This window comes from Enoplosus armatus, chromosome 15 (genome assembly GCF_043641665.1).
Source record: "Enoplosus armatus isolate fEnoArm2 chromosome 15, fEnoArm2.hap1, whole genome shotgun sequence".
Classification (NCBI taxonomy): Eukaryota; Metazoa; Chordata; class Actinopteri; order Centrarchiformes; family Enoplosidae; genus Enoplosus; species Enoplosus armatus.
Window position 1 is genome coordinate 12,830,541 of NC_092194.1, and position 14,003 is coordinate 12,844,543.

Consider the following 14,003-nt stretch of genomic DNA (forward strand, 5'->3'; position numbering starts at 1 on the left):
AACCTCCTGTCGATGTGAAAGGAGCGTCTCCTGAGTGTGGGTGGTGCCGGGGTGATGGATGTGTTAGGGACTGGGGACTTGCCCGAAGCTTCGGGCAGCTGTGTGAGTGTATGTGTGTGGTGGGATATTTTGAGAAGGAGAGGAAGGGGTTTCCTTTTGTGTGGGTGGATGTGATGCTGAGCTGCCATCTTCTCAGCTGTGAAGTGCGAGGAAACGCAGGAGGACGTGTTTAACTTCCACCTCCTCTAACCCTAAAACACATGTGCCGAGGCCATTAAATTCTTAAACAATAAACGCATTTCAGTTCAGCACGATCTGGAGACCATGTGCACTACGTTCAAGAGACACCGTTAAACTGTCAAATGAGTACTGAGCATCTGTACTCAGCCATTTCTGGATACTTCAGATTTTAGATATTGCCAGCACCTTCATGTGTGATCAGTCAGATAAGTTTAGTGAAATTTGATTTTTCTTTTCTCAGAGCAGCATTTATGCTGGGAAACGCAGCTCCCCTGCTGCTAGTAGAAACATGTTTAAATTATCGAGCAGGAAGGATGTGAGATCGGTTCAAGAAAAGAGGAAGTGAGAACAAGGAGGGAAGAGAGGTTTCCTGTCGCTAGTGTAGTAACCATCGCCATCTTGCCCTTTCCACCCCCTCTGTGTGTGTGAATGTGTGTTTGTGAGTTGTACCTGCAACTTGTGTATTTGTGTCCAGTGCATTTGTATTTCTGTAAAAGTGGAGGAAGCATTTTGTATTTAAATAGACTTAAAACGTATGTTCTCTGTTAACTTCTCCATTCCAACACAACCATCTCCCCCACTAGAACGAGTCTCATATCACCTGGATAGAGAGGGACTTTGCCAATATTAGAGCCCAGGTAAGCTCTGATCACGTCTACTGCACAGCTGCTTCATATCAGGCAAATCTGCAGCTCCTCCTTTGCTAAGCAAACACACTCAAGCTTACTGTTGCTTACAGTAACACATGTCCACATTTTATCCACTTCAGGCTAACCCACTTTTGCATTTTCGTATCTCTGCCCACTGGAATTCATCAATCCCCTAATTGTTCAAATCAACCTTTTCCAGAGTGTGGCCTGCATTGCAGTGTAATCACATGTTTGTGAAAAGAAGGTCTGCTCATGTGCTGGATTTGTACTGGTGTGTAATTGCCTATTCTCTATTGTCAAAGAGGTATTTACTGTATGAGGAGCAATAAAGTGAGAGGTGGAGGAAAGAAAACGAGTGACAGGGCACTTTAGGACCGGTGAGAGCTGTTTTAGGAGACAGGATATGTAGGAATAGACTATTATGAGAGGGAAGAGCGGGACATGCCCGGCCACAGACAGGAAAATCTCTGTCTTCCGCAGGCAAGTGAGTCGTCTGAATTGTCTCTACCGTGTACCAGGACACCTCATCCTCTCTCTGCCTACTCTGTTGAATTGTGGGAAAAGGGAAGTGGCATAGAGCTGGCTTTTGGAGTCAAACCACTTTGGAGACAAAACAGTGATAACATAGTTGTCTGATTTTCAATGGGGGCAACAGAAAAATCGCTATTTCAACCTCTTTCCCTTTTTTGTATTGTTTCAGTTTCAATCTGCCTCTCTCTCTCTCTCTCTCTCTCTCTCTGTTGAGCACCCTGTGTGTGTCTCTTTCTCTCTCTCTCTCTCTTAGCCACAGATGTGTGTGTGTAGGACTTGTTGGGTGCAGGACTGTGAGAATAAGAGCAGGCTCTTCCTTCCTGCCCTCTTCGGTTCCAGTTCACTTAGGCTGCAGTCAGTCACTGAGGACACACGGGGCTTATCAGACCAACACAGGGAGCAACAGAGAGAGGGAGGACAGGAGAGAAAATGAAGATGAAGAGTAAATAAGAATTATAGCAGAAGGCCCCTGCAGAGAGAATAGATAAAGGGCAGACGCTGAGAGATTTTTCCTTATTTACTTGCTGTCCGAAGAACTAATCCTGACATGAGTGCACAAATGAGTCTGAAGTGTGCTTGTGGTGAGATGAGGTGAGGTTTAAGATGACTTACATGAGGTAGTACGCTCTTTGCCTTGTTATGGACATGGGTAGGATGATGAAGCAGAAGTCTGGGCGATGCTGAGATGGAAAAGAAAAAGTTCATCCTGAGCCGCTTGCTGTCCCTCTACCTGCCCAAAAAAAACAAAGCCTTGGCTGGCAGCCCTGCTCACTGTAACAGATCAACAGCTGCAACAGGCAACAACTCTGACACTTTACCTGCGCCAAGGAACCACTGGACGGTAAAGTGATCCCTCCTCATGTTGATAAACCTTGAGTAGTCTCCAGAGAGCTGTTAGTGGAATTATGTTGTTGTTGAACAAAGTCATTTGTAAAAGAATGAAGCAGAGAAGTGGGAATTATTAAGACTGCAAAGTGCAGAGGAGGCTTGGTGATCATGGTTATCTGTGGTTGTTTAGAAACAAGTTGCAGCTGAAAGTCTGCATGTTCAAACAACTCTGGTTTCCTGTTGTCAAATGAAGTCAAATGCTGTAGTGGCCTGTGGTGTTGGCTGTTGACGGTGTATTGTAGAAGCTTTAGCTTTAGTTTCAACTGATGATTTTCAGTATTGGTCAATCGACGTTTATAAATTGTGAAAAATGGCCATCACAAGTCCCCAAAACCCAAGAAGTAGTTTTGTGTGATGAAAAGTCCAAAAGAAAACGATATTTAATTAACAATCATGTAAAAATAGAGAAAAGTGCAAATGCTCATATTAGAGAAGCTGGAAACAGAGTATGTTTGGTGTTTTTGCTTGTTAAATTAACTTACTAATTATCAAAATTGTTCAATTCAGTCTATGGGCCATTTAAGTAATCATTCAGCACTAATTTAATCCAAAAAATATCAAAGAATAATCACAAATGCCCATCTCAAGTTCCACTTAAAGGCCCAAAATGATGCATTTGAATTGCTTATTTAGTTTGAACAGTCAAAAAACACAAAAAAACAACAAGCAAGAAGCTGGATCCAGCAAATATTTAAACGACTACGGACTTCCAAATGAGTCATCAATTCATTCTTTTTATTAATTGACTAATCAATTCATAACAGTTTTTTAATCATATAATAATTTAAGCACTACTTCAATGTGTTTTAAAAGCTGCTATTGCCGGTTGTACTGAACATCAGCCACACAGATTGAAATGTTTTGTCTATTAAAAATGTGTCTGTGTCTATTTGCGTGCATGATGATAATGGTGGGAATTGTAACTGGTGTCTGCAGAGGAAAAATTCAAGGGCTAAACTGTGGAACAATCAAGGTGTCCTACTTTCTAGACCCAAATTTTGAAATTAAAATAAGTAGCTGTGAACTTCCTGAGTAGAAGAAGAAAAAAAGAAAAAGTTCCCCCACCGACCACACTGTTTTATTTAAATTTTAAATGCTCCCTGCAGGTAACTGTAGTGACGCTCAGGGGATTATGAGAACAGAGAACTGAAAAAGCAGTCTGAAAGCGACTTGTTGGTGTTGTTGGTGTTGTTGGTGTTGATGCTTTGATGGTTTTCTGTAGGGTGTTGGATGAGTTGTGGGTGAGGTTGACACCAGGTCAGCAGCGGGTGTTCATGTGATGGTGTTAGCAGTGCCAGTGCTCCACCCTGTAAACACCCTGAAGAGTTGACTTTAAAGTCTCTTGAGGTTACACAACTTGTAACTGTCCAAAAACACAAAACTGAACCGCTGGAGACATTTACGGCTTACTGTCTCTCGCTTGTAGTGTTGCAGTCACCATCATTTCAGGAAACTTGGTACATTTCAAGTACAGCTTAGTGTAATCACTCATTCTTGCACACACTTTTTACCGTGCTTCCTCTTTCTGAAGCATTTTATTTTGATATGGTGCTATTTACAGCAGGAGACACTCCTATGAAAGAACTACTCTCTTTGCACAGCAAACAATCTCGTTTTCTGTCCTTCACACACATGCTTGCAGACACACAGTATCCTCATTGTTTTAACCTTCTGTTCTGTGATTACTGACTGGTTTATTATACTTTCCCTCTCTGTTTTGCACTCTTCAGGAAGATGGAGACATCAAGGAGATCAACATTACCCACGTGGTCAAGGAGGGCTCAGAGAAGGCTGATGCCTCTCAGTTTGAACTGCTCAAAGTCTTGGGACAGGGATCCTTTGGCAAGGTAGCACACATACTCACAACTGCTCTCTCTGCTGCTCACCCTTGTTTGCACTCTCAGACTCAATCTGATACAACAGGTTTTGGTTGTTGTTGTGCTAATTGCAGGTGTTCCTGGTGCGAAAGGTGACCCCTCCCGATGCCAACCAGCTCTATGCCATGAAGGTCCTCAAGAAGGCCACACTCAAAGGTACGTAGTCTGTGATCTAAATTAAATGCGTTTGGATTTTCCAGGAAATTATTATTATTCTATTGACTAATAATACAAAAAATTTAGAGATAAATAGATGCAACCCTATATTTATTTCTTCTATAGAGCTGCAACTTTCTTAGCTCCAAGCTTATGTAGGATCAGTTCAAAAGTTCTCTTTGGCTTTTGTGGTGATTTCATCATTTGTTTTGAAGCGGCAGAACCTTCAGTTTCATGTAAGAGGGTGTATGCTTTTCTTGTAACTCCAAGAAAACGACATGCAGTTGAAGTTAGCATAATAAGACCACTATAGCCTGCAGTGTTTTTTTTTTTCTTTTTCACTTTGTGGTGTAATTCTCTTGATAAACATCAGGGCATCAGATTTGTTCACACAGTCACTCAAAATGATGAGGTTTGTCACAAATGTGCAGTTGTACAGATTTTATTTGCGTCTTTAAATTCTGTTTTTGTTGGCATGAGCATTTAGTATGCTGTAGTATAGGAATATACCTGCTGGGGATCAGCAGAGACAATATCATCAACATAACTGCGTACACACCAGCGAATCACTGCCTACCACACATTAGTTTGTTTTTGCAACATTTAGTTCGTTTTGTTTTTGTTAAATTTTCAAGTCTGGCAGCTCCACCAAACTTGTATATCTACTGCCAGCTTCCACAGAGTACCACACTGAAACTCTGCATGGCCCGACAGCCTCTACGATTATGAACCAGCAAAGTATGGATCATTTATTGTGCAGCCACACTTTTTTTCGACCTAATGCGTCCGTGCCGTTGGTAGACCACAGTGGGTTAAGTGAAAATTGTTGGAGGGCTTTGGCTGGCCACTTTTCATTTAGTAATACTGTATGTGTTAAAGTTTTATACACACACACACTGAACTCTGTGCTCTTATTCGTCCTTCAGTGAGAGACCGCGTGAGAACCAAGATGGAGAGAGACATCCTGGCAGACGTCAACCACCCATTTGTTGTCAAACTGCACTATGGTGAGTCAGCCTGAAGCTTCACTTCACTTTCCTTCCCAAACCTAGGAAATGTCTTATTGCTTTAAATTCCAGAAATTCTCCACAGTCATGTTTCCTGATTTACCGTTGAATCAGATTTGATTGAAACGTGTGTGTATTTGTAGCATTCCAGACTGAGGGGAAGTTGTACTTGATCCTGGATTTTCTCAGAGGGGGAGATCTCTTCACTAGACTCTCCAAAGAGGTGATTCATTCGTTTTTTGGTGTTTTGCTGGCCTAGGTTCATGTACTTATTCTCCTTCATTGTCTCGCTCTTATTCTTTCTTATTGTTTCATTCTATCACCTCTTCTGTGCATTATGTCTCACCTCCCAGGTGATGTTCACAGAGGAGGATGTGAAGTTTTATCTAGCAGAGCTGGCATTAGGGCTGGACCACCTCCATAGCCTGGGCATCATTTACAGGGACCTCAAACCTGAAAAGTAAGAGCAAATGGACCTGCTGAAACAGAAACACATGTAGACAAATGAATGTTTGATGAACCGTGCTTCTTGGATCCAAAGCCATCTGGATATGCCAGAGCCATATTCCTCAAACTGTTTTACATTTGTAAAGCCAAATCTCAGGAGAATAAATCCACAACATATGCATACGTTCTTGTAGTTTTATTCATGAAAAAGCTGTTATCCCTGCTGCAGTGCTCTCTGAAGAGGCTCGCTAATAAATGATGCAAAAACCAAGAACCTGGACAAACAGTCATGGGGCTTTTTATTCAATGGAATTAAAACAAAATCTTTGTATCATATGAGAAGCTATTCTGTTATATTGCACTTTAAAGGCACCCAGTGGATTTTTTCAATTTGCACTTTAAACATTTCGAATTATCTTTCCTCACCAAAATGTCTGGTGTGTATCCCTTAAGCCTGACGAACATTATGAATGCTGCCTTATTAAACATTTGCGAAACCTTTTTAAGTTTTGAACCCTGCATTGTTTACATCAGCATGCGGTCTTCTTCTTCTCCATTTTAATTGCCGCATTGCTACTTCTTGTGGTACATTACTCGCACCAGTTGTTGATATGCATTCCTCAGCCTCTGAAGTTCGCCCACGCTTGTGACGTGTAAATACTGATCTATATACAAGATACAAACCCACTTATCGAAGCATTGCTATACGGGGCTGCTAGTGATCAAAAAGCCAATAGGGTGCCTTTTAAGTTGTAAAGGTTATTGGTATTTTGCCGGTGATAAGCCAGACTCAAAAACATTCATCCTAACATTTGACAATGTTATTCATTTCAGCATTCTCCTGGATGAAGAGGGACATATCAAACTCACAGGTGGGTTTTCTGCTGCTTCCTTCACTCCCAGCCTCTCTGACACACACCCGCAGCGCCACACATACGCACACGTTTCCTGTCTTCTACCTTGTTGACCTTCATTACTCACAGTGGGGAAACAGCCTTATCTCGCTGACTCCAGATATCTGCATATGTGCCTGTATTTGTTCCCCAAGTTAATTATTACACTTTATCTTCTCGATCTATCTCTATCGTCATCCATAATCACTGCCATTTATTTACCCCTGGGTCCTGCCACCGTTGAACAAAGGTGACCTTATGAGATTATAGAGGGGCAATGTAACAAGTCACACTGATGAAGCCGTTTTATTAACTTCAGTATATTGGAAGTTTTAAAGTGCTATAAAATAAGATGCATATTAGTCATATTGAGACTTATTCCTTCAGAATAACAAGACAAAAGTAGCTCACTGCAGTAGGGTGCTGTGCAGTAATGTGCTGGCTGTGTCTTGTGTGTTTTTCCAGATTTTGGCTTGTGTAAGGAAGCCATTGATCATGAGAAGAAAGCTTATTCCTTCTGTGGTACTGTGGAGTATATGGCACCGGAGGTTGTGAACAGACAGGGACACACCCACAGCGCCGACTGGTGGTCATTTGGAGTACTAATGGTAAACAGGAAAAAACTACATTTAGACTATTTTCAAGGCAACACGCTAAAGAATCATTTTTTGTTTCTGTGTCATACACGGCCATTTCACATAACTATTCTGCTGCACGTGCATATAGATTACAGTTGTATGTTCTGTCTCCCAGTTTGAGATGTTGACAGGAGCGCTGCCATTTCAAGGGAAGGACCGCAAAGAAACTATGAACCTGATTCTGAAGTGAGTGGTCTCTGGGTGGAAGAACAATCCAACACAGAAGCCCAGTTGTCACATACTGTTGCTTTTCAAAATGCCTCTCTTGATATTTGGTGAAATTATTTGAGCGGTGTGCCGTCTGTCTCTCCCTGCAGGGCGCGTCTGGGAATGCCTCAGTTCCTGAGCGCAGAGGCCCAGTCTCTGCTCAGGGCTTTGTTCAAGAGGAACCCTGCCAACAGACTGGGTCAGTATCAACTCATGAACAGGACTGTCACAAATGGCAACATATACACTCTTCCTCATTCAGAAGGGTAATACCTAGCTGTGTCTTTCTTCATATGTGTGTCATTGGTTGAGATTCTTGATGGGTTTTTTTTACAGGATCTTGTGCTGATGGTGCAGAGGAGATCAAACGGCATGGTTTCTTCTCCACCATAGACTGGAATGTGAGTGTCTGACGGTCAAGGATATTCAAATACATGCACTGTAATTTTCATCTAGAACAACCATCAATCACGGTCTTTGTGGGAGGGAAACCTTCAACTATATGGTGTGATTAAAAGCCCTTTTTATTCCTTTCAGAAACTCTTCAGAAGAGAAGTAAAGCCTCCTTTCAGACCGGCGGTGGCGCGTCCCGACGACACCTTCTACTTTGACTCTGAGTTCACCTCCCGCACCCCTAAAGGTCACATTTCAATGCTGAATGTTCATTTGTTAGTTGACTCCATGTCTATTTCCTGTCTTGTTTTCCTCCCTGAAAGCAGTTCAGTGGAAGTATCATATTTTTCTTCTTGTCTTAAAAAAACAAATCAATACAGGATGAAAGGAGACACAGTCATGATTACAGCACCATTAAGATGCAATAACACTTTATTATAGCAGCGCTCTTAAAAAATACATAAGCTTGACTTTGCACTTTCCGTATTATCTTCCAGACTCCCCTGGCGTGCCCCCCAGTGCCGGAGCTCACCAGCTCTTCAGAGGCTTCAGCTTTATTGCGTCGACCCTCTTGGAGGAGGAAGGTTCAGTGGAGCCAGTCAAGCCCCCGCCGCACCCAGTGGTCCAGGTCAGACTAAGTAGTTGCTTCACTGTCCTTATTTGAACTAAATACCAGGAGATCCAGTTAAAGAGGTACATTCAAGTCTGAAGATCTAGTGATTTCCTTTCTTTTACTGTGTTGGATTCAACACTGAATATACAGCAATCTAAAGAAATCACCAATCTCTCAGAACATCTATAGCTTTTATTTAAGGATAACTGATGTACTGCAGTTAACTATGGCAGTGTAATTGTTCACCAAGGTTAAAGTCCAGTATATTATATTGCAGTTGTGGTGGTTGTCATTGGTGATTACATGAAAGAGGGGAAGAAAGACAGATGCAATGTGCAAGGTGTGTGTAACACTGATGGGTAGAAGAAGAGAGCGAAATGGCTTAACAGAGGTACATGGCGTCAGATCATTTTCATGCCTGGCAGAGCAGGGATTAACTGTGAGTGCTAGATTGAGAGAGACGGTTTTAAAACGAGACAAGGAAAGAAAAAAGAATGTTGCTAGAAATAGATTCAACTCCTTCCCGAAAACCACTGGCATCCCTCGTCAGCTCTGTCGGGTCCTCCACACCTTCACTCACCACCGCTTTTCAATCCTCAACTTTTCCTCTGCAGCAATTACATGGGAAGAACCTGCTGTTCAGCGACGGCTATGTACTGAAGGAAGACATTGGCATGGGCTCCTTCTCCGTGTGTAAACGATGTGTCCACAAAGCCACCAACACAGAATATGCTGTCAAGGTATGAACACACACACACACACACACACACACACACACACACACACACACACATATGAAGAAGAGTCACATGACACACACCTGAACCATGTCTTTGTAATATTAGCTCAACATTAGCTCGAGATACCACTTACGGAAAGATTGTGTTAAGCAAACTTTATTAGTGAAAAACTGATTAAGAATTCTTACAAATTGAGTCTGAAATTCAAAGAAATTGTAGGCACCAAATGTGAATTTGAAAATGGAAACAACATGAACAAAATGCTTAAAATATGAGCTTCATGTCACTGTTGTTTTTGTGACTGACAGATGATTGACAAAACCAGTACAGACCCCTCTGAGGAGATTGAGATTCTACTTAGATATGGACAGCACCCCAACATCATAACGCTGAAGGATGTGAGTATAAAAACACACACATATCGCACTATTATTTGCCTTGGGCATTAAGTGTTTGCCGAATGTCACAGTTGGTGGTGTGATAATCTGTGTGTGTGTTTCTGTCTCAGGTGTACGACAACAGTAAGCAGGTGTTTCTGGTGACGGAGCTGATGCGCGGAGGAGAGCTGCTGGATCGGATCCTCAAACAGAAGTTCTTTTCGGAGAGAGAGGCCAGCGCTGTGCTTCACACCATCACCAAGACTGTAGAGTACCTGCACTCACAGGGGGTGAGAACAACTAGAAATACTAATACACATTAGGCAACCTGCAGCGTGTCCCAGTTATCACTCCTTCTTTAATCACTCCCTCCTGTTTTCTGTCATCCTCCAGGTGGTGCACAGAGACCTGAAGCCCAGCAACATCCTCTATGTTGACGAGTCAGGGAATCCAGAGTCTATCAGGATCTGTGACTTTGGCTTCGCTAAGCAACTGCGTGCCAACAACGGCCTGCTGATGACCCCATGCTACACTGCTAACTTTGTAGCTCCTGAGGTGAGCAGTCACTCATACCTGAAAGGGTCAGGATTGGAAGAAGCTGTGCTGAAATTGACTACATTTGCTCAGACTTGGATTAAACTGAAAACGTTACAGTGTTAGACGTTGAAATTAAATGTGAAATGTGTGTTTACCTCCACTTCGTTATAGGTGTTGAAGCGTCAGGGCTATGATGAAGGCTGTGACATCTGGAGTCTGGGAGTCTTGCTGTACACCATGCTTGCAGGGTGAATACCAACGCTTAAACTTTTTCTTGAGCAGATTTTTCCTTCTCACTGCCCTTCATACTCACTCTGTTATCTGTCTCCTTTTCTTCCTCCAGTTTTACTCCATTTGCCAACGGACCTGAGGACACCCCGAATGAGATCCTGAACAGGATAGGCAACGGTCACTTCAGTCTGACTGGAGGCAACTGGGACACCGTGTCTGATGCTGCCAAGGTAGAGCTGCATATCTGACTGACGGCTCAGAGATAACACCTGTCATATTTCATATACCTGTTTCATATTGAATGTGTGTTCCTTCTAGGACCTTGTGTCCAAGATGCTTCATGTGGATCCCCATCAGAGACTGACTGCTAAGCAGGTCCTCAAACACACCTGGATCGTCCAGAGAGACAAACTACCCAACAGCCAGCTCCCACACCATGACCCCAAACTGGTCAAGGTAAGAGCTAAGTGCATTTTTGAAAATATTCTATGTCACCCAAATCTTTATATTTAAGTAGCCATTTAATGTTGAATACCTGCAGATATTTTATTTTCCTACATAATATAGTTACGCAGTGTTTGACAATTAGATATTTCAGAATTAAAGATACTCTGTTGAGTTTTTGACCACTACCAGCACAATAGAACAGTGTTTTTACAAGTGGGTCCCGTCATGTTTGTATTCTGCACGGGCATGAGTAATGACACAATTCACATTCCTGCCGCCTGTTTCACGTTAGTGATTGACAGTCAGTGGCGGTAACGCATCAAGAAACATAGCAATGTTCCAACAAAGGATTTAAAAATATTAAAAAATATCAACAAAACAACAAGCAAATGCATTAATTTGTCGGACCTCCAAGGATACTCACAATGCATTTGTTTGAGAAATATTGAATGAAAACATGACTTTTGTGTGTTTACAAGAAAACTCTACAGGATACCTTTAGTTTTCATTCATTTATAATATGATATAATAACTTAACTATGAAAAAATGTCATAAAACCGTTGAACAATATAAAAATTGATCAAAATGTTATAGTACTCCATAGACTTAGATTTAAGACTTAGACTTTATTAATCCCACAGCGGGGAAATTTACAATTTACATAGAACAATGTTTATGTTGTCATATCATATTGGCTGTGTTGAAAGTAGCTAATGTTGCCTTACGGTGGCATTATCTGATTTAATTCCACTTTGCAGACATTTTAGACACTTATTAACTTTTTGACTTGAACTTTATCACACAGTATGTATAAAAAAAGCTTGTGTAGACAAAGTGCAATGGGCTAAAATAAAGGATTAAAATCTGATCATGCTATAATAAACCCAATACCTCAGTTGCTTTAATGATTTGTGGTTATCAGCTTACGTTAAAATCACTGTAATTACTGTTGTGGATGGTCGGTTATTTGAGCTGCAGTCACCATGCTTCTGTTTGTGTACAGGGTGCGATGGCAGCCACCTACTCTGCCCTGAAGAACTCCCAACCAACTCCAGAGCTCAAGCCCATCGAGAGCTCCTTCCTTGCCCAGAGGCGCGTCAAGAAGCTTCCCTCCACCTCCCTGTAGAGACTCAAAACAACCAATCAGCTCACTGGAGACTGACCAAAACCGCACCTCCTGGCTCCAACCACCCAGTCAGCTTGCTCGGGGACTCCGGGTCCATCCGCCTCTACCAGCCAAGGAACACTGACTATGGTCCTGCCCCCATCTTGTGACATCAGTTGTCCCGCTCTTGCTATCATCCTCCTTGTTCGGGCTCGTCAGCTGCTGTTAGGCAGTCTCCTTGGACTAGCAAAAGATCATAAAGATGGATGGGGGCGATGAGGGCAAAAAAGAAAAGGGTGCAGGTTTTTGGCAGATGTATTGGTGATGTGTGGGTGTGTGCTTGTGTGTGAGTGTGAGTGTGAGTGTGTTTGTGCATGACCTGCCACAGAGTCGATGCAGCCATGTTTTCGATTGTAACAATGACAGTTTTCTCTCCTCCTCATTGCTGTAGTCGGTTGTCATTCAGCTTGCTGCACGCCTGTCTGTCTGCCTGTTTTGTTGTCCGTCTTCCCGTTCTTTTTGTAAAGTTGATGAGCTTTATATTACCAGGTGTGCTGCCAAATCAACCTGTGCCGACAGCACAAAACCACAATACTGTCCAACTGCTGTTAAATGTTTTTGAAAGAGCATTATTAATATGAATATTAAACATTTCTGCCATAAATGCCTCTTTGGCTTTGGTATAGCCAGAATACGTGGATTCTGGGAAATGTCAAATGCTGATGTTTTGGTTAATGTCAATCTATGCTTGTATTTTGTTTTACAGAGTGTGTGTGTGTGTGTGTGTGTGTGTGTGTGTGTGTGTACTGTCTTGCGGGATGCTGCAGGGTCATGTGCATGGTCTGGTGATGTGATGATGTCATGTGGCTTCCTTGTTTCTCTCCTCTCCCTTTTCTCTGCTTGGTAAACCTGCTGGCAACCATTTGAGATGTCTATTATTTTTATTACTACAAAAACTAGTAAAATAGGTGGCTTTCTGTGAAAGAAAACTTGCCCAAGGAACAATGTGGCATGTTAAAAATTCTATATTTGCTTTGTTTTCTTGTTTTTTCATTTTTTCCCCACTGTGTTTCTTGGATAATGCATATTGAATGCTGTTTCCTGTGTTGGCTGCTTTTGTTGTTGATTGTTTTTTTTCTTTTTGTCCAAAGAAAGTGGTGATTAAAAATAGTGAAAGATATGCTGAGCACATCACAGTCTATGGACTTAATGCCGTACAGGTCTCTCCTTCTGTTTTGAAAATTTTAAGGGTAGAAAGGGCTGACTGTGTCTTTATTTGAGCACTCCAACACAGCCTCCCTCCCCCTTAAAAACTCTGTCAAATCACGGGTTGTTAATGTCACACAGACCTGCCCTCAGCGTTGACTAACTTCAGCAGTTTTGTGTTTAACTCATGATATTTGAATTTCCATTGATTCTGATGATTATATGACTTGTTTTCATTTTATTGACGCTCGATATGAGACCTCCTAAAGAAGAGTAAATGTGTCTCATTGTAAGTTGCTTCATAGGGTAGGTCCTGCTTTCAGCTCGGTGCCTAGGCCTACAGGTGAGGCAGAATGTCTTACATGGATTACACATGATAACGAACCCAACAGGCTGGACATGTGTAGAAGGGAAGACTGTAGCTAAATAATCAATGAACCAGCTGTCGTACCTCATAAGGGATCAAAGTTATATTATAATTCTTGTTTGGTGGCAAAACTCTCCCTCCTTTTGACTAAATTTATGGTAAGATGTTATTGTATGATAAAGATGAAGATTTTTATATCTTACAAATATTAAAAACTCAGTTGCTACGACAAACTGTCTCTCTTGTTCTGTTTTAGGGGCTTTCAGTGATTTAGTATTGCACTTCTGTGAAATTATGGGACTCACAATTCACAGATCCAGCAGAGGCTGAAATATATGGGTCAAGCAAACCCAAATCTTTCAAACTCCATGACCTCAGCTTGTAACACAGATTTAGTCTATAGCCATGCCAGCAGCGGTACTTTGAGCTAAATGCTAATGTCACCATGCTAA

General features: G+C 41.9%; 1 protein-coding gene across 5 annotated transcripts in view; it reads left to right on the forward strand.

Annotated features, from left to right (window-relative positions):
* The window catches only part of rps6ka1 (ribosomal protein S6 kinase a, polypeptide 1), a 50,740-nt gene extending 36,968 nt beyond the window's left edge, over window positions 1–13,772 (forward strand). Inside the window, exons 3-23 of one of the 5 annotated variants that reach the window (XM_070920903.1) lie at window positions 831–878; window positions 4,040–4,156; window positions 4,261–4,342; window positions 5,269–5,349; window positions 5,493–5,572; window positions 5,703–5,809; window positions 6,631–6,668; window positions 7,155–7,297; window positions 7,443–7,513; window positions 7,645–7,733; window positions 7,871–7,935; window positions 8,072–8,174; window positions 8,425–8,555; window positions 9,155–9,280; window positions 9,589–9,678; window positions 9,789–9,947; window positions 10,051–10,212; window positions 10,366–10,442; window positions 10,538–10,655; window positions 10,744–10,881; window positions 11,877–13,772. In XM_070920903.1, coding sequence (XP_070777004.1) covers window positions 831–878; window positions 4,040–4,156; window positions 4,261–4,342; window positions 5,269–5,349; window positions 5,493–5,572; window positions 5,703–5,809; window positions 6,631–6,668; window positions 7,155–7,297; window positions 7,443–7,513; window positions 7,645–7,733; window positions 7,871–7,935; window positions 8,072–8,174; window positions 8,425–8,555; window positions 9,155–9,280; window positions 9,589–9,678; window positions 9,789–9,947; window positions 10,051–10,212; window positions 10,366–10,442; window positions 10,538–10,655; window positions 10,744–10,881; window positions 11,877–11,999 — 2,148 coding nt within the window. In that variant the 3' untranslated portion in view covers window positions 12,000–13,772. Of the gene's footprint in view, window positions 1–830; window positions 879–2,097; window positions 2,263–4,016; window positions 4,157–4,260; window positions 4,343–5,268; window positions 5,350–5,492; window positions 5,573–5,702; window positions 5,810–6,630; window positions 6,669–7,154; window positions 7,298–7,442; window positions 7,514–7,644; window positions 7,734–7,870; window positions 7,936–8,071; window positions 8,175–8,424; window positions 8,556–9,154; window positions 9,281–9,588; window positions 9,679–9,788; window positions 9,948–10,050; window positions 10,213–10,365; window positions 10,443–10,537; window positions 10,656–10,743; window positions 10,882–11,876 lie in introns of those variants that run through there. The other 4 variants (XM_070920907.1, XM_070920905.1, XM_070920906.1 and 1 more) reach the window with 4 other exon arrangements.
* Window positions 13,773–14,003: the final 231 nt, after the last annotated feature.